The 20,550-nt window shown below is 28.7% G+C and overlaps 4 protein-coding genes across 5 annotated transcripts; 2 read left to right on the plus strand and 2 right to left on the minus strand.

Moving 5' to 3' along the window:
* The first annotated feature begins 1,844 nt into the window (after window positions 1–1,844).
* brn (beta-1,3-galactosyltransferase brn) lies at window positions 1,845–3,052 on the plus strand. Its single transcript, XM_065499644.1, has one exon. The coding sequence runs from the start codon at window positions 1,899–1,901 to the stop codon at window positions 2,970–2,972; it is 1,074 nt and encodes a 357-aa protein (XP_065355716.1). The 5' UTR covers window positions 1,845–1,898; the 3' UTR covers window positions 2,973–3,052.
* A 3,191-nt stretch (window positions 3,053–6,243) lies between these two features.
* Window positions 6,244–17,698, minus strand: Kr-h2 (Krueppel homolog 2). 2 transcript variants are annotated; one of them, XM_065500791.1, is made up of 4 exons: window positions 17,539–17,698; window positions 7,330–7,800; window positions 7,121–7,254; window positions 6,244–7,049 (listed from the first exon to the last, which is right to left on the minus strand). In XM_065500791.1, the coding sequence occupies exons 2-4, from the start codon at window positions 7,783–7,785 to the stop codon at window positions 6,827–6,829; spliced, it is 813 nt and encodes a 270-aa protein (XP_065356863.1). In that variant the 5' UTR covers window positions 7,786–7,800; window positions 17,539–17,698; the 3' UTR covers window positions 6,244–6,826. The 2 variants fall into 2 exon arrangements, with proteins under 2 accessions (XP_065356863.1, XP_065356864.1); XM_065500792.1 differs by lacking the exon at window positions 17,539–17,698 and adding an exon at window positions 10,858–10,876.
* Window positions 17,699–18,510: 812 nt separating this feature from the next.
* Window positions 18,511–19,434, plus strand: LOC135951777 (protein-lysine N-methyltransferase CG9154). Its single transcript, XM_065501500.1, has 3 exons — window positions 18,511–18,665; window positions 18,718–18,874; window positions 19,023–19,434. Exons 1-3 carry the CDS (start codon window positions 18,522–18,524, stop codon window positions 19,379–19,381), a joined length of 660 nt encoding a protein of 219 aa, XP_065357572.1. The 5' UTR covers window positions 18,511–18,521; the 3' UTR covers window positions 19,382–19,434.
* A 5-nt stretch (window positions 19,435–19,439) lies between these two features.
* Pfdn1 (prefoldin 1) lies at window positions 19,440–20,281 on the minus strand. The gene is made up of 3 exons (XM_065501501.1): window positions 20,123–20,281; window positions 19,860–20,002; window positions 19,440–19,802 (listed from the first exon to the last, which is right to left on the minus strand). Exons 1-3 carry the CDS (start codon window positions 20,150–20,152, stop codon window positions 19,598–19,600), a joined length of 378 nt encoding a protein of 125 aa, XP_065357573.1. The 5' UTR covers window positions 20,153–20,281; the 3' UTR covers window positions 19,440–19,597.
* Window positions 20,282–20,550: the final 269 nt, after the last annotated feature.

The following is a 20,550-nucleotide window of genomic DNA, read 5'->3' on the forward strand; positions in this document are numbered from 1 at the left end:
TCCATGCTCGTGATGAGCTGCTGGTAGGTGAAGGGTCAACGGGCAGCAGAAGAGTGTCAAAAGGGATATCGTCATGTAAGACTGTTACTCTACGCATCCTTCACAGCTTTGAGACTCAGGTACTAAACTCGACAAGATGTTTGAACATCAGCATGGATTTACCTACTGGAATAAATGTCTTGAATGGTTTGATTGTATTGATGGCCTCTATATCATCAATTGGCGTGTACGGTTTTGGAGTGTTCAAGATTGGATGGAAAGTTTGCTAACAAAATTTCGTTACGCATTGTCGCTTTCAGGCTGCTCAGCCGTTCACGGTTTGGTTGGAGGGATAGCAAACTTGCCTGAACTCAAGTTGTAGCTTTTTAAGTGATCCAACCTTTTTTCGCTTGTCCTTATTTAGCAACTAGCTAATATCGCGTTTCAGGTGACCGATCGTCAGGTTTGGTACTTCGGAGGACATCACGCTTGTGTACACTGTTTTTGCTGTTTAGTTTACCAGATAGAATCAAGCGAGCGGATGCTGCGGTAATAGTTTAGAGGGTATCAGAAGATCATTCAAGATGCGATTGGTGGATTCTATGATGTCGTGTCGGTATGCTTCCTTTTGGTTGATATAATTAAGTCGTTTTGAAACGAAGAAATCGTTAAGTCGATCCATACAATCGGTAAGCGGTTTGAACATAGAAAAAAATACTGCTCGCCAGATTGCTCAGTTGATTAGACCCGGACACGCTATCGTGATGTCTGATAAGCTAACAAAGTTACCCATAATTCATGCGGCCTCATCGTCATTCAGAGAGCAGAAGGTAGATTCGTAAATATATTCCGTAAAACAACGCACCTCTCTATTATTTTCTTAGGATAAAATACCTCAACTGATGATGCAATTGCCATATTCTAGTTTAACCCTAGGTTGGCATACTAGTGCTGATGGTACGCGTAAATATTACCTAGGACCAGACCCGTAACACCGTCTAGAAAGGTCACGAATTGAGTACGGCAGCCTGTTGGATAGCTATCTAATGATCTCAGTATGATTACGGATCTAAAGAATGCAGAGCAGCAATGCTGGGAGATTTTGCTCCGCTGGTGAAAATTGCAGAGTTGTTGCAGATGTTGACAACCTTTGGCCAATCAACTATTTTTAAGCAATCAATAACTATTTTTTTCCTATTCAATGTTAAAAAAAAGAAAAGAGAAACGATAATTGAAGTTATTTCGGTAACGGTAGTCAATGATAAATATCGCTACAATAATTACAAACTAACCTCTCCTATTTCCAACGTATTATTGTATTGTATGATATTAACATTTCTTAATTTATAAAAAACATATAGTTTTCCAAATTTGTATGTAAAAATTGCCAAAACATTTATACTACAACTATCGTAAAATCACAACTTATCAGTTACTCAATTTAAAAATAACGGTCATACATGTTATAACTTTGAATCATTCTGTTGGTAAAACTAAAAAATTTATGAGTCAGTCTATTCGACTAAAACAACAAACAGCTGGTTTCACAGCTGTGACCAAAGTAAATTAATAAAGTAGACTCAGTAGAACAGCTGACTATTTTTTTTACTTTGGTCTGAACTGTCAATTCACTTGTGGTTGTTGTGGCGAAAAATACAACAAGCCCAAAAGCAAAAACAACAACAGGCAACTTTGACAGCTCAGACCTTAAACCAAAAACAAAATTGCTTGTGGTTTTTGTAAATGTTGTATTTGTTGTAGTACTGTCGCTACTTTATTAATTTACCTTGGCTGTGACATTTGTTTTGTTTTCGTGAGTAGTAGTGGGTGCAGCTGCTATATAATTTTTTTTTCTGTTTTGTGATGATATTAAAGTGAAAAGTTTAATTTAATTAGCAAATAAAAATTACTACAACAACATGAAAATTAAAAATATACGTATTAACAAATATGCAGCCTTCATAGCACTATTATTTCTATTGGATTTCTTTGGTGTTTTCACTCACCTTTTCGAATTGCAATATGAAAAGTATTTCCATTATCCCCTGGAAGGTGATGTACTGAAATATGCCCAGGCCATTAGAGATAAACGAACACACCTGGAAGACGGTGAAATTGTGCCAAAACCAATAAATTTTTATAATTACACATTTTTACATCAACGCCAATGCGATTTGGTTAAGGCGGAAAAACCACAATTAACATTGTTGATAAAATCGGCATTGCCAAATGTAAAGAGACGCAATGCCATTAGACGTACCTGGGGTTATGAACAACGTTTTTCCGATGTTCATATTAGGAGAGTATTTTTATTGGGTGCCAGTACTAGCAGTTCCTTGATGGACATTGCTGACACGGAGGCCAGACAGTATGGCGATATAGTACAATCAGATTTTATAGATGCTTATTTTAACAATACCATTAAGACAATGATGGGTCTCAAGTGGTTGGTAGAAAACTGCCAAAAGGCCCAATACAACATGTTCGTTGATGACGACTATTATGTCTCAATGAAAAACGTTTTACGTTTCATAGCCCACCCTACCTTATATCCTGAGAATGCAGTCTCACTGAATAGCATGTGGGAGCATAAAGCCAAAGTTCAACATGAAAGACTCTTCGGTGGTTTTGTATTCCAGACTCGTCCCCTACGCCATAAATTCAGTAAATGGCATGTTACTCTAAAAGAGTATCCATTTAATAAATGGCCGCCTTATGTGACGGCAGGAGCTTTTATTTTATCCCGTGCCGCCGCCATTGATCTCTACTATGTGAGTCAGTATACAAAACATTTTCGTTTCGATGATATTTACCTGGGCATATTGGCTCTTAAGGCTCGCATGCATTTAACACACTGCGGTAACTTTCATTTCCATCGTCCCCGTTATAGTGGCCCCGATAGCTATCGTTTTGTAATAGCTTCCCATGAATTTGGTGATAGTGATGAAATGGAGAGAACATGGAATGATTGTCGTTCGGCAAATTATGCTTAAAAAGAGGAGAAAGTTTATAAGAGACTATATATTTAATAAAAAACAGAAATATTTTATGAATGTATCATATCATAAGGAAATTCAGTGTTATACATACAATTGGTGGTGTGATAAAGTGTTTAAAAATTATGTAATTAAGGTTTGTTCTCAATAAAAACCAATGAACGTAAATAAATGCTGATTACTGCGTTTATCATACATATATTTCCTGAAAATGCAACAGGTCTGAAATCTCGTGATTTTTCATCATTTGATGAAATTTAACAAAAATATAGTCCAGAGGTTCTCAGGTCTTATAAATTGAAATTGAAAAAAAATATATATGGGGGATTTCATGTCAAGTGAACCAACTTTTGAAATCGATGTCTTCCGATCGGGATGAAATTTGCACCAAGGTTAGCTCTATTGGATAGTAACTCAGACACAATTTTTCAACAACATCGGTCGAGAACTCTCTGAGTTATAGGGGGTAAAATTTTGACAATTTGGTCAAACAGGGGTTTTTTCTTATCCATGTAACTTATTACATATTGTTCTTAGCAAAATGTGTCCCAAATAGTATAGATAGCTATTTCTTCGATCTTTCGAAAAAAAATATTTAAAAAAAAAATAAAAAATTTTTAATATTTTTTTTCCGAAATCAAAAACTTTTTTGACTTTTTTTTAAAATACGCCCTTTTTTTTTTTTTTTTTTTTCTTAAAATAAAGTTTAGATATTTTCCTTGAACACCTACTTGGTCGCTTAGTGGGATGCGAGTGGGATATCTATCAAAATAAATATTTTGTAACTCAAAACATAAAATTTTTGACTTTTTTTGCAAAATCAAAAACTTTATTGACTTTTTTTTTCAAAATGGACCCTTTTTTAATCTTTTTTTTTAGGTCAAACAAAAGCTTAGATATTATCCTTGAAGACCCTTTTGGTCGCTTAGTGGGATGCGAGTGGGATATCTATCAAAATAAATATTTTTTAACTCAAGACTTACAATTTTTGACTTTTTTTTTTGCAAATACGATTTTTTTTCCAAATGGGCCCTTTTTTAAAATTTTTTTTGTAGTCAAAAGAAAGCTTAGGTCCATTCCTTTAAGATATTTTTAGTCCCTTAGTGGGATGCGAGTGGGATATCTATCAAAATAAATGTTTTGTAACTCAAGACATACAATTTTTGTGTTAAAACATTTATTTTGATAGATATCCCACTCGCATCCCACTAAGGGACTAAAAATATCTTAAAGGAATGGACCTAGGCTTTCTTTTGAGCAAAAAAAAAATTAAAAAAGGGCCCATATTGGAAAAAAATTTTGATTTTGCAAAAAAAAATTAAAAAATTGTATGTCTTGCGTTACAAAATATTTATTTTGATAGATATCCCACTCGCATCCCACTAAGGGACTAAAAATATCTTAAAGGAATGGACCTAGGCTTTCTTTTGAGCAAAAAAAAAAAATTAAAAAAGGGCCCATATTGGAAAAAAATTTTGATTTTGCAAAAAAAAATTAAAAAATTGTATGTCTTGCGTTACAAAATATTTATTTTGATAGATATCCCACTCGCATCCCACTAAGGGACTAAAAATATCTTAAAGGAATGGACCTAAGCTTTCTTTTGACTACAAACAAATTTTAAAAAAAGGGCCCATTTGGAAAAAAAATCATATTTGCAAAAAAAAAAGTCAAAAATTGTAAGTCTTGAGTTAAAAAATATTTATTTTGATAGATATCCCACTCGCATCCCACTAAGCGACCAAAAGGGTCTTCAAGGATAATATCTAAGCTTTTGTTTGACCTAAAAAAAAAGATTAAAAAAGGGTCCATTTTGAAAAAAAAAAGTCAACAAAGTTTTTGATTTTGCAAAAAAAGTCAAAAATTTTATGTTTTGAGTTACAAAATATTTATTTTGATAGATATCCCACTCGCATCCCACTAAGCGACCAAGTAGGTGTTCAAGGAAAATATCTAAACTTTATTTTAAGAAAAAAAAAAAAAAAAAAAAAAAAAAGGGCGTATTTTAAAAAAAAGTCAAAAAAGTTTTTGATTTCGGAAAAAAAATATTAAAAATTTTTTATTTTTTTTTTTAAATATTTTTTTTCGAAAGATCGAAGAAATAGCTATCTATACTATTTGGGACACATTTTGCTAAGAACAATAGGTAATAAGTTACATGGATAAGAACAAACCCCTGTTTGACCAAATTGTCAAAATTTTACCCCCTATAACTCAGAGAGTTCTCGACCGATGTTGTTGAAAAATTGTGTCTGAGTTACTATCCAATAGAGCTAACCTTGGTGCAAATTTCATCCCGATCGGAAGACATCGATTTCAAAAGTTGGTTCACTTGACATGAAATGCCCCATATGTATAAGGAAGTAGAATTTTTAAAAATATTTAAAAAAAACAAGTTCATAGAAACTATGAAATATTCTAAGAATAACATTTTGCATTTAAAACATATTCTTCCCTGTCGTGAAAACCGAGTAATGTTTTCTTTCTAAACAATTTCACACATTTCGATGTTCTTTAAATCAAATCCACATGATTTACTTGTTCCTTGTTTTTTGGAGTAAACAAACCTATTTTATATATTTAAATTTTAAATATATAAAATCGTGTGATTTGCAGATCAATTTGACAATGTTTCGTTTTTGAAAAATTTCTGTTCTTTGCTATTTTAGCATTACATAGAACTTTCTAACATTTTATTAAATTTATGAGTAAGATTTTCTCCTATATAAATTTACCTTGCTCATAAAAATATTGAGAAACATTCTAAAAATTTCGATACCAAAACAATTATGCGCCGTTACGAGTTTTTCTCTGCGACCTTCACCGGCGATTTCTATTTTGTTGTTAAGATAATTAGAAATTTTGAAACATATTACTTCCCAAATATTTTCCGGATTAATAATAACAAATGGTTAAAAAGAATTAAGCAAAAAATATGGAGAAGTATTCAAATAAACAGCCCAATTATGAATAAAAATTCCCCGAGAGCTTTTTTTCCTTTTCCAATTTGCCCATTCAAATTAAATGTTAAAAAAAGAAAAGGGAAAAAACTCCCGCGTAATTTTTATTCATAATTGGGTTGAAAAATTTTTAACAAAATAAAAACGGAAATAATATATACATCACACCTTTTTTAAATTTAAAATAATTTCGCATTGGTATAATTTGGAACATGATACAAATATACAAGGTAACCCCACTTTTTTTATTGTATCATGATTTGGAATTTATTGTTTTTTTTTTAATTTGCCGAATAAAACTCAATTAATTATTTTTTTACTTTTAAACTGTTCCCACGACAAAAATTTTATTTCGAAATAAGGTCAATAAATTATTAATAGGTCTTATTTTTCTTTTTCGTTAAAATTAGTTTTCAATTAAAATTCAATACAATTACTTGGTAACTAAATATAATTATTATATAATGAAAAAAAGAATTAATAATACCTCTCAAGATTTTTTAAAATACATAATTATAGAAAATTCACAACAAAATGACTTTTAACGCTCAATGCCAGAAAGAAATTTTCAACATAAAACAATTCATTTATAATTAAATACATATTTCAAGATTTATTTCAAAGAAACCGAGAGTGTTGCTTGATCAAATCATAGAAGAATGTATGAAAAGGAAAGAAGAGTTTTAGAAACAACCATAAATAGTGAAATATATAAAGAAAAGGAAGTACAGATGATGTTTTACTACAAAACAATGTAAAAATTATTATTCAAAGATTAATGTAAAAACTTGTTCATCAAAGGTTAATCCAAAAAAGAATGAATAATTCATATTTCTAAAATACACTATGTTTCACATAAGGGATGTATAAAAAATATTTAATGATTTAGGTTTATTGCGCTGGGGCTGGTTGGGGTGCGGGAGCTAAACGAGTGACAAAAGCAATGCCACCGCGAACCACTTTCCCCACAACGGGAGGTGAGCGAGCAGCTAAACTTTCGGCGGTCATGCGTAATTCAGCAAAAGCATTGCGGGTATAGGGATTACGACGAGAACTGTAACGCATGACAAGGAAATGATAGTAGACAATGGGAGTCATAAGGCCAGCTCTTCCCCTGTAATAAAAAAAATAAATATATTAAGTTATTCAAAAACACATTAACGAAAATAAAATAAAGCAACTTACATAAAAGTCAATATCACAGCCAAGGGCATAATAAAGATTTCGGAGAAAGAAGCTGCTTTCAAAATATTAGCTGCCTGAAATTCAACCAAAGAGATTAAGAAACGTGCACCCCACCAGGAATTTTGACCAATAATCTAAAACAAAGAAGCAATTAAATTTAAAATTAGTTACTAATTCGCTTTGTAACAATGATTTTCCTTTTCACTTACATCCAACAATTTCAATGAATAACTGGAGGCATGTAATACAGCAAACAATACTATGGGTACCAATATCAATAGTGTTGGTTGAACATTAAAGAATATCAATGAATACATTAGATAATGACATGAGTCCTCAACAAACAAACGTGCCAAAAATTCACGTGAGAAGGTAAAGGAGGGTAAACGCTGATGCAAACGCAACGCCGAGACCGCAGCATTTGAGAGTAAGACTTTGTTAAAAGCACTTTGTTGATTGCCAAATATGGGCAACACATAGCCAATGGCAAAAACAATGCCAAGCAAACGCAACAACCACATGGCACCATCAACTTTATTTGCCTTGAAGTGTTCAATCATTTTGGCGGGTACATTAGCTGTTGGTTGGGGTGTTGGTGGTGGTGTTGTCGAATTTGACGATGATGTGCCATTGTCTTGTTGATGATCTTCTGCTTCGTTACTCATTTTGTTTGATTTGATCTGGAAGTAGAGAAGTATAAAGAAAATTGTTAATTTTGTATGTAAAAACAAGTAAAATTATACTTTTAGTATGCAATAAAATATATTTTTTAAAGGAGATTTTTTCTGTAAAAAAGCATTCTTAATAATAAACTGCATTTTGTGAAAAATATTAAGTAATATATTTTTTTATCTAGAAGATTTTTATGTACAAAATGGTCCAAACTATTTTAGTTAAAAAGCCTTTTTATATAAAAGCCTTTTTATATAAAAGCCTTTTTATATAAAAGCCTTTTTATATAAAAACCATTTTATGTAAAAAGCCTTTTGATAGAAGCTGCTTATTTAAAAAGTTTTTTTTTAAAATAAAAAATGTATATAAAGCTTTTTTATGTAAAAAGATTCTTTGAAATTTTGTATGTAATTTTTTTACTTTTAAAAAACTTTTTATACAAAGATTTATGAAAAGATATTTATATGAAAAAACTTTCTTAAAAATCTTTCATGTCAAAAGGCCTTCAATTGCTAACAATTTTTGAATATTACATTCCATCACTATAAAACGCCATTGAAATTTAACAGCAAATGTCTAAGATATAATAAAAACAACACAACTACCTCTATTTTTGTTCCATATCTGGATTACAAAGTCATTAATAGGGAGCGGATTTATATGCAAATGCATGTTTTTTCTCGAACGTCTAAATACAATGTAGACTAATTATCTATCCGGCATCGATTTGTTAGTGCATATTTTATTGATAATGCATATTTTGTTATATTTTACTTCAAAATGCATATTTATATGCATATTATCCAAGTTTTTAATAGAAATGTAATTTTTTAGAAAAAAAATGTTTTTTTTGTCGAATTTGTTATAGAAATATTATCAAATGTTATCGACTAACATCTTTCGACACTGAAAAACTGGCATTAAGTTCCTCATTTCTCTATTGAAAATTATCATTTCAAAACATTTAGCTTCAAAAAAGTCTAGAGTTTTTTTTAAGTATCAACAATTCATTAAATGTATCGAAAACATTCCTATCTGTTTTCAAAGCAGTTTCGATTTATAAGATTTTGTAACTTCACATACACAATTACCGGTCCTGACACTAATTTCCCAGCAGTTCTAGGAGACTGTCCTGAACTAGTGATTTTACATATCATTTAGGGTGACAACTAGTTACATAACTAGCTATGTGACTAGTTATTTTAACACGTGCATGTATTAAGCTTAGGTTCAATTGATCATATTGGATAACTTAGACACAAATGCACTACGCAATTAACGTTTAAAGTGGCTACCCTATAGATTACCTTAAGACACTTAAGTGACAATTGTCTCTACACTAGGTTACATGGAATGTATAAACTCTGAACTAGAAAGAGCACATACGAGATGAAAATGAAGGTTGGTGATTTGATGGTTTTAAAAGACAAGTCGCAAAATGAAGCTCTAAAGATTATGGCTTTGAACAAGTATCATACCAAGATATAATTTTATACATCATTTTCTCAAAAGAACAATTATAATTTTACTCCTGGTATAGGTAATTATAAAAGTCCTAACAGCTGGGAACACTGTTGTGTGTTTTTTTGGACATTGCGACATCCATAGTTAATTATTTTATCTTTCTGCACAAAAATATAAATGCATATTTTTTAAAATTTTATGTCATATTTTGATTTTTTTGAAGCATATTTTCCAATAATAAATGCATGAAAATCCTCCCCCTAGTCATTAACATAGACAAACTGGATATCTAATGATGGACATTTCAAAAAGGCTTTTTCAACGTCATTGAAATTCGGACCGACAATGAGTTAAAATCGGGAAAAATATCTCTTAACCCGAACTTTTTTTAACAAAAAATTAGTTTTTACCAAAAAAATATGTAATGTTTTTCACCAAAAATATTTTTCAATAAAAATATTTATCTGTCTACCATCTAAAGGTATATGTGAATGCAAATATGTAAGTTTCGCTCTTAATTCAATCATAAAAATATTACTCGAATTAAAAATCAATTAAATGCCTGTTTCACAATGTCGAAAGAAAAATGATTCGAATAAATTTGTATGAAAACTATTCGAAAGAATTCTAAAAACAGTGTTTTTCATACAAATTTTTTCGACATTGTGGAACAGGCAGTAAGTATTTGTTAATAAAAGTTGATAAATTAATATGTTACCAAATGAAATAATCATATAGGTAACTGAGAGCTAAAAACCTAAGTCTGTTGTCAAAAACCTAATTCATGAGAATGTATTTCAACGTATTTTGTTATTGAGTCACACAAAAGAGCAGTTCTGTTTTATTTTTTTTTATTGACACTTCTCTCTCCCTCCGTTCTACGTATTTATGCTATGGAAATACGTAAATCTTATTGCTGATAATGAAATTATATCCAAAAGAAATTTATCGCATTAAATTATTTTATATAGAAGTATTTTCTAACATAACTGGTATCGAATTTATTTCGAGTTACTTTTAAATTTTTTTTTATATTTTGTTAGCAATCACAATTTTTAAATATTAACGGTATTCACAATGTAGAGTACTTGGCCTAGTAATGTAGTAAAATAGCACAATATCAAAATTCAATAAATAGCTCTTCTGCTTTTTTACTAGGCCAAGTACTCCACATTGTGAATACCGCTATTGTTTTATCAGTTAATTTTTTAATTAAATTGACATTGTATTAATACTATAATTTCCTAAGATACGCAAGTAAGGACAAATAAAACAAGATAAGAAAATATTTTACTTGTTATATTATTGTCATAAGTACGCGGGTTAATACAAATGTTTTAGTATGAGGCAAAAAAGACCTCAAATCTGGTAACAGCAACGACATGTTTGATGTTTTTAGGAATATTATTATACTAAGAAATTTCTGTAATTTAAATGGAATTTTCTGAAATATAATTAAGAATTTTTGAAATTCAATTAGAAACTTCTGAAATACAATTGGAAATGGTGTAGTTAATTTCATTCAAAACTCAAATTTTTTTTACGACTAAAAATTATAATTATATGAATTGTACTATTTCTTTACTCTTGTTATTACATACATTTACTTAAATTATTATTTCTATAGAGAGCCACGAAACTAAAAAAAATAAATATTTTGTTTGAACTTTTCCTTAGAACTAATATCACTACAACCGACCACTGTTCATTAACACACAAAACTAGCAGACACAAACGAAAATTTGGTTAAAAAGCAATTGTTAAAATAAAAATATTTGTAAATAACTGCAGGTACATACATACTTTAAGCTAAGGCAAACAACTGAAAAAGTACATAGATAGACATTATATAAAAACAAATAATAAATGTATGAAAAAAAAACCTTCCAAATAGCTAAATAACACTAACAAAATACCTAGTACATGTTATCATTAAACATTTTATCTACAAAGTGATTAAATTAAAAAAAAAAAAAAAATTTTTTTTATTTATACCATCATAAAACCCATGAAAGTGGAAGTAGAGTAGAGAAAATAAAAACTGAATTAACAAAAAAGCCGGTTAGAAGAAACAAAATATAAAATAAATTAACAAAAATTATATTATGAATATTAAATGGTTTTTAAAAATATAGTTAATTAGAAATGACAATAATATAAATGATCACATAAAAGTAATGAGCAAAAATTAAGAGATCATAAAGTATGTTTCTTTTTGGATCTAAATGTATACTATGTTTCTGTTATACTTTATAAAGGGTCAAACAAAATAACTTGTAACCAGAGCTCGAAAATAACTCATCCATATACCAAAAAATCCAAATTGTGATTTATATTTTTGTGATAAAAATAAATTACTGCAAATAACAGTTATAAAATGATTTTTATTTAAATGGTTTGGTATGACCTTTATTCGTTTTTGTTGTTTTTAATGATTTGATGTGAGATAAACAATTCATTTGTTATTGTTTTTAATAACTGTTACTTTCTCTTTTATTTACATACAATATCATATTTTTAGTAATTTTTAACAAATTGTGGAAAGAATATGATAAATATGAAGTAATGAAGTCTGAGTAACAGAAATGGGAATGGTTTTCAATTTGTTATTAATTTTTTGATAGATTTTATACATGTAAGCGTTGATTTGCATCAAATGCATTTTTGCGATTTATTTTTCATGTTCGCAAATAAGTCACAAGCCGACCTTTATGAAAAAAATAAATTATAAATCACTCATCCAGATTATTTGTGTTTGTTTCTTTTCTGTTTCTCTCAACCCCAAACCTAAAATGTTCTCGAATAAATCACTCTCTCAGTGATATATCACAAAAAATAATTTTTAAATGGCTGCGAATGAGAATTTACCATTGAAATGAAAGTGAACCCGTTATTTTCGGTCTCTGCTTGTAACTAAAACTAACCAGGCAAATGTTTAGAATTTGTTAAAAATAAAAACCGCTTTAAAAGAATCTTTGATAACTTCCATAGAACTAGTGATATTGCAACCAATTCTTGAACCCGTTCTGTGGAACATTATTGTGATTCTTAAGTAACACATTGGTTCTAGACTACATTAGTTCATAAAATCAATTAAAAAAATTAAGAAACAAGTCAATTTGATATTGAATTTTTTCTAAAATTAAAATTTCTCTGATTACGAAGTTGCGAACTAGTTAGAACCACTTTTATGAAAATCTGTTAGTTATTTAGCGATTCTGTAGAACTAGTTCCAAGTGTGACAATTTTAAGAAAAAACACCTGATTAAAGCGCTTTCGAAGAACTTGATTCAAAGCTGATAATTTCAAACAAAAATCTATTATAAATACTATTATTTTTATAAATGTATTTATACAGACCTGCTACGCATTTTGTTCGGAATGGTTTCAATTCCGTAGTTTTTATTCCGATCGATTTCGTTTCTTATTTTAATTTGACAGCGTTTTTTTATATTAAAATGAAAGTGAAGTTTTTGGTACAGAAATTTATTAAAAATTTTAGAAAAACAAATAATTACAAAGAAAAATCTTCCGGAAGAAATCTTCGTTTCACTTTTTCTGAAGAAGCGAAATACGGAATTAATTCCACTTTCGATCGGAATGGAATTACATATGTGAAATAGTATTAGCATGTTGAGAACATACATGTACTTTTATAATTTTCAGGCTCATACAACTATATGTAAACACATTTTTCTCATTTTTATTTATGTATTTTATTTTTTACTTGTAGCAGTCTAACATAAAGGGTCAGTGCCACATTATTAAAACATAAATGGACCAACCTCCAAGATGCATCGAATTAACAAGCTCAATATTCAAATAATCTCATGAGTATGAATACATAAAGGGTCACACTCTATCCCAATTACAAAAACAATCTCTACACAAAATACGCAATATCTATGCAAATTATGCAAAGATTGATTTTGTAATAAGGTTAGAGTATGTTTCCAATGCATCCAACCAAATATACCACTACAGCACGTCACTCCATCACCACTGCTGACAATTACTATCATAATGGAGTTTTCTCAGGGTGAAAATTCTAATCGGTTCTCAAAAATCAATCCAGATTATAGGAATAATGTTATTTAAAAAGTATTAATACACAGTACTGTCGCCTATAGAGTTGCTAAATTTTTTGTAAGTAAATTTGTAAGATTGCAGATCGTTGCTAGTTGGCAAACAAAAATTATGAATAAGGGAAAGTTACTCGTTAGTTAGCATTCAAATTTGAAATTATGAATTTGAAAACTAAAAAGGAAATCACAATTTGTTTTATGTAAACTTTAACATAAATTCAATGCTGCATAAGTTTAACATTAATATTAATAATTACTAAAAAAAATATCATTATAAAATTCTGGTTATTATATTAAAACTAAACATTTTATAAGATTTTACATTTGCAATAATTATAAGTAAAAATATGTACTTCATTATATATAACTGTTAAATATTAAAATTTTTCTTTTTTAAATTTAATAAAACAACAATTAAATTGCTTTTGAATTTAACACTAAACTAAAAAGCCAGACAAGATATTTAAATTATATGTAAAAGTAAAATTTTAATAAAATACAAACACATTATTTAATAGCAATTAAAAAAAAAACTTTATAACAAGTTTGTATATTTTTAATGAACAATTAAATTATTAAAAATCATAAAGTTTCTAGACTAAAGAGAAAACTTATTATAAAGCAAGAAGGAAAAAGTATATATTGCCCATTTGTTGCAACAACGTCATAACTCAAAATCCGGGTTCTTTAGTCTTTCATATAGTTTTATCAGTTTTCAAAAAAGTCTATTATTTTTGGTGTTTTTTGGTTTAAACGTCAAAATTAAATTAGAAAGATATAAACGTCAAAATTAAATTAGAAAGATATTAACATCTACTATTTAAATCAGGTTTTATTTCTGAAATCGCATGATCTGTTGAAAATTTATTTAAGAAATAGTAAAATGTCATAAAACATTCAAAGCCGTTTTTCTCCAAACGACTTTTTTTGAATTATGACGTTGTTGCAGCAAATGAGCAATATTGAAATAAAATGGATGTAATATTAAATGAAAACAATCAAATGTTAAACAAATCTACATATTTATATAAAAGTAGAAATAACAGATAAAATACAGTAAATTTAAGTAAAATAAAATAATAATTGATATTTAAAATACAGCTACTTGTTTTTTCCTATACTTCTAACAATTACAATACCAAATATCGTTATATAAAACGCTAACAGTTCTTACTAACAAAAATATATAAAACGATTATTTGCTGATTCTGATGCAAAACATTCAAAGATATAACTCAAAAAAATTAGGACTCATTCTATTAAAACTAGCAGTTTTATTAATAAAATTTAAAACAATACTTTCCATTTTAATTACTTTAGTTATTTGCTTCACCTATACAATTATTAAAATGTTAGTTAGAACCATTTACGTTTTAGATGACGATATTTAGAATTTCATCATCATCATTATTAAACAATTAAAAAACATTGCATTTTATATTATTTTATAAATTCTACCTATCAGATAACAAAGTATGTAATAACTTACAAAGCAAAATATAAAATTTATAGAGTCCGACCGAAACCGAACCTAATATTCGGCCAAAAAATCAGTATTCGAACAAAACCGAAATTTTTCAAATGAAATATTAATTTCTTAAAAAAAAATTTTTTAGAGCATGTTTTTTCAGCGCATTTTAAATTATGGACTCATTAGTCTTGTTTTTCATCTAGAACTGAAAAGTTTTTTTTGAGGGAAAAGTTTTTACAGGAAGCTAAAGATATTTTACAACAAAGTTTAAATTAATGTATTCTGTTAATTATATTCCTAACTTATTTCAACTTTAAAATTCCATAATCTATGTTTTTACTTTAAAAAGTTTCGGCATTCGGCCAAATTTTAACATAATACTGTTAGGCCAATTTATGGCCTAATTCGAAACCGAATATTCGGTCGGACTCTAAAAATTTACTATTAATATTCAATTAAGCAATTGTATTTATTTTATCTTTAATTTCAAAACTCATCAATAATATTAAACAAAAACAAATCCCCCATGTAAATTATGTCAAATCATTTTAATTTAAAATACCTAAATAGGTACACATGCGTTTTCGAACAGTTGTTTATACATTCAATTAATAATTTAAACAATCGATAAGTTAGTTACTTTGTACATATAATAAGAGAATAGACGCTTGTTTCCTTCTCACGATTGACTCCCAGCTATTATTGCTACATTTATGTTAGAAAATGTTTGTTAAATTGGAGTTTGTAGCATGGGGGTGCCGGTAAGTACTTTTTTATGCATTTTATAGAAGAGGGTTGTACAATTTATGAATAAAAGGAGGTCATAGGAGGTAAAGCTAATGAATGTAAACTTTAAATCATAGTAATTTATTTAGGTCAGAAGAAATTTAAACAGTTTTTTTTAATTTAAAAAAGGAAAATAATTGCAAGTCTGTTTGCAATTAAAAACCAGTTTTTTTTTATAGTATACAAATTGGATTTTTAAATTAATTTAAATTAATATTGTGTATCATAAAGGCTTTGATATCAATACCTTTGAACTAATCAATTGTATAAATACTTCATAAATTTTACTAGGTTGTTGTTAAACAATAATAATTTCATTCCTAAGAGAATTGCGTTAGGAAATTTAAACAATTAGTCACCTATAATAAATTATTTTAAATAAAACAAGTAAGAGAGCTATATTCAGCTATGCCGAAAGAGAGAAAAAACTAAATAAAGTCAAGGTAAAAAATGTAAGTTTAAACTTAAATATCTTTCAAACTATAAAAGTTAACATATTGAAATAAACAGAAATTTCTTTACTTTTCCACTTGCTTTAATACAAAGTTTCATTTATTGAAATCTGTTCAATTTTTTCCTAAACAGAGGTGGTCGACTTTCACACTCTGTATATTACATTGTATTCTAACAGGGTGGTTACAAATATAATTTTCTTAAAGCCTATGACATGGGTTAACAAAATAGGTGAAACGTAATTGTCAAAAACCTAACTCTTGCAATAACAAAACACATGTTAGTGAATGTATTTTATTATTGCATCAGATATATAATTTGTTGTATTTTTGTTTTACAAAACGGAGTGTCTTGTCTCTATGTATAATTCTCTATGGCCTTTGCCCTCACCTAGGATTCGTTCATATATCATTTTGCAATCGGACCAGTAGTTTAGAAAATTAAATTTATTAACACTTTTTTTGCGATTGATCCCACTGTGCAACAGTTGTATCAACCGTAAATTTCATTTCCCAGGGAAGAACTTTCAACAATGACAGACTCGTTACAACAACAACATATAATTTCACAAAAATAAAAGACACGTAATCCTATGAATTTTGCTCAATAATTCTGATAAAATTTATTTTATTAATATTTAATTTTTTTTTTGCAAATTCATTTTCATAACAATTTTCTCGAATAGAGCTGATTGTTACAAAATAAACGCATATACCCCCCTCTCTTTAATGTTTTAATGTAAACTAGTTTCTTAATATATTTACAATATGTATATTATTTATAATTAATAGTATTAAATGCAAACAATTGCGTGTTTAAACATTCGAAAAACCGTATCTATAACATTTAAGTAAACATTAAAAACTAAACTCCAAAGTTCAATTGTTTAACTTTAAAGTTAGTAGTATAGGAAGTAATGAAAATTAACTATTCATCTAAATTAAATTATTTTTGAAATCACTACAAAATAAGGGCTCAATTTAAAGCGGAAATTTATTTATAAGGGTAGTGAAAATTTCGAAATCGAAATGAATTTTAACAAAATTGTACTCAAGATCGTTGAACTATTAGCATACACAAATTTCACTTTTTTTGGATGTACATACTCTATTGTAATGAGTCTTGATTTTGTCTTATGATTTCATTTTGTGTCATTAAAAAAATTTAACCTCATTGTCGCCGTAGATTATCATCATTTAAGGTTTAATTTTTAATTTGTTGTTTTTATTGACCTAAATTGGTTAGATATTTTTTTTCGTTAAAGACCTGACTATAAAAAGTGCACTATTGTTTTTACGCTGTGTGCGCCTTCCATTATATACAAATTTTCTGATTAGCTTCACCCCTCTAAAGCAGACAGGCAATTTTCCAACATTTATTGGCTTATAATTAGAAAAAAATCACCAACAACCACTGGTTGTAAATTCCTTTAGTTTTGTTGCACTATCTCTTTAAAATAATATTTCGATTTTGAAAACAACACTTACTTGTCCTTTTTTATGTAATAAACTAAAATATTATTAATTTCTTTGATTTCTTTTTAATAAATAATGTTAATTAAAAAAATGAAATTACTACGTCCGCGTTTTAAGAAATTATTTACGCACACACACGTCAGTTTTCGTTTTTATTGTAAAAAAAACTTTCACAGTCACAATAGGAAAATGTCAATAAAAAATAATTGTCATATTTAAGCAAAACTTCTCAAACTTTTTTGTTAGGAAAAAACAGGGTTGTTAGCAAAAACAATTCACAATGTAAACAAAAAAAACTTTACTTATTTTATATTAACAATTGTAACGTATTATTATTTAATCACATTTAAAGCATTTTTTCACGACACATTAAAAATACTACAACTTTGTTTTCAACAGATTCATCCGTAACGTTACAATTACAGAAAAACTAACGACATACATAACTTCCCATAAGATAAAAACAAAACAGCTGATTCATTACGGAATGGAACGTACAAACCAATTAGGCCTTTAATCCTTCGACGCACTTCTTACAACTGATTTGTTTCGCAAAATTTGCACATTCATTTAAAACATTCCAAAAAAATGAGCAAATTGTTTTTGAAAAACAAATTCTGCGACTGAAAACCTCTTCAAACAGTCACCTCACACATGTAATCCTTAGCAGACTGACAAAATGACTCATTGCTTATCATAGACCCATGTAAATTAGATAGGATGTTTGAAAGGTCTGATTGACAAGCAAGATTTTTTTGGGTTGCCGTTCCAGAGTCGTGGAAATTATCAAAAAGAATTACAAAATAGAACTCTGTACAAAAACAGGGTTGTTAGCAGAAACAATTCACAATGAATGTAAACAAAAACAAAGTTTATTTATTTTTTAAGGTTATTTTTAAGCGTGCAGTAATAAACAAAGTTTTGTTTATATTTTGTTAATTTTACTTTAAATTTATTAATATATATTAGATTAATTTATTTAAACTCTTGTTGCCATGAATGATGAGGATATTGCTTTACCGGCTGATACTTTAGCCATTTTAAATCAATTTTTGGCTGAAAAGGCTCAACGCGAACAACAGGAATTGGACAAAATTGAACAAAAAGCGGGTACAGAAGCCGAATTTGAAGAGGATTGGGTAGGGTTTGTGTGTGATTATTATTCTTTAAAACTAATTAATTTTTTTGTAGCAATTAAGTCAATTTTGGTATAGTACGAGTACCAAAAAGAGTTTGGGATCTGCGGTCAGTCAATTGCTAGAGGATGTAGCGGATAAATCTGCCTATAGTATTGCTTTGCTATCAAGTCCATCTTTATACGCTACTGTTAAAGAAATACATGGCAATGGTAAGTTCTGTTAAATTTTAAACATTTTATTAGTTAAATATAACAAATCAATGCAAATTTCTTAACTTTTGGTGGTAGAAAACCAAGTGCCTAATTTGATTTTGTATATTAATATTTTTTAATTTCTCTAAAAATTCTTTCATTTCAGTAAAAATCTTTGAATTTGACAAACGCTTTTCCGCCTATGGAGATGATTTTGTTTTTTACGATTTCAATGAAGGTGACAATGAGCACTACCTTGCAGAACTCTGGCATAAGTTCGACCTAATTATAGCAGATCCACCCTTTCTCTCGGAAGAATGCATAACAAAAATATCTAAAATTATAAAAAATCTTCTAAAACCCCAAGGCAAAATCATATTTTGTTCGGGCGAAATTGTGGAACCCTGGTTGACTGCTAGCCTGCCGGTAAATAAATGTAAATTTCAACCTGAACATGAGCGTAATTTGGGCAATGAATTTGTATCATATGCCAATTTTAGTTTAGACGAATTTATAAAAGCATAAAAAGAAAATACATATAACACCAAAAAAAAAACTTTTGTAGAAAAAGAACAAAACTGACTTTAATTTTTTTCTTAAACACAAAAGTGGTATTCGTTTTTTGTTTTAATTGAAACTTTGTTTATCGTGTTATATATACGTGGTTGAGTTGTTAAAGCTTAAATGCAAAAGAAACATAATATGAAAATGAATGTTTATGATTGCTTGAGTCTGTCACATCTATTTGGTGGCTTCGGCTTCTTTACGTTGTTGCACTAATTCACGTAAGCCATCTTCTTGATCCTTAAGTGATTTCGCCAAAAATTCCTTCTTTTTGCTCAGCAATTCAATGGCCTTATCACATTTTTCTTGTTTAGCTTTTAAGTCACCACGCATATCCTGGACGCTGGTTAAGACAAACATACGGCCTACCGATAAATAAACTCTGGAAAGCGAAAAATATATTATTAAGATTAAAGAATCTATGGTATAAATACACTACCTAGTATCCTGTGTTAAATCACTGGTACCCTTTTCGGTCAATTGATATTTTTGTTTGCCGGTCTTCACCATATCACACTTCATATCAATCATATTAATTTTCTTGGTTGTCTCAATTTTATTTATTTGCATTTCGGTGAATGCCTGTAAGTAAAGGTCGCAAGCAATGAAAAATTTGTGTCAAATCAATTGCCATCCTTTGGAAATCTGGCCGCAGTGACTCATTTCATTGCATGGTAGTTTTTGCCATCATAGATCACTTACCTTTTTTAATTCCATATCCATTTGTTCCATTTTAATGTTTGCTTTTCTTTGAGTAAGAATTTAATAAAGATTTATTCAATTTTCTTGATTATTTTTACAAAAAAGGCAACACCTGCAAAAATAAATTGCTATTCGTTTGAGTCGCCTGTGTGAAATTTTTTTTCTTCCAAATTTAATGACAGTTCATTTCTGACATTTAACTGAGAAGCATGACATTTTTGTTCAGTGTTGGTAAGTGTGTCAAAGTTATTGTTAAGCTATTGTGAATGTTTAGAAAGGTTGGTGAATAGGATAAATGTATTTTTTAGATTATTAAATTATAGATTTTTAATAAATCAATAGATTGCAGTATGTAGTACAAGTTTTTTAGCCTAATTTTAATTACAAATATTTTCGGGTAAATTTCGGAGTTTGTGATGGAAGTAATA

The sequence above is a fragment of the Calliphora vicina genome, chromosome 2 (genome assembly GCF_958450345.1).
Source record: "Calliphora vicina chromosome 2, idCalVici1.1, whole genome shotgun sequence".
NCBI lineage: Eukaryota > Metazoa > Arthropoda > Insecta > Diptera > Calliphoridae > Calliphora > Calliphora vicina.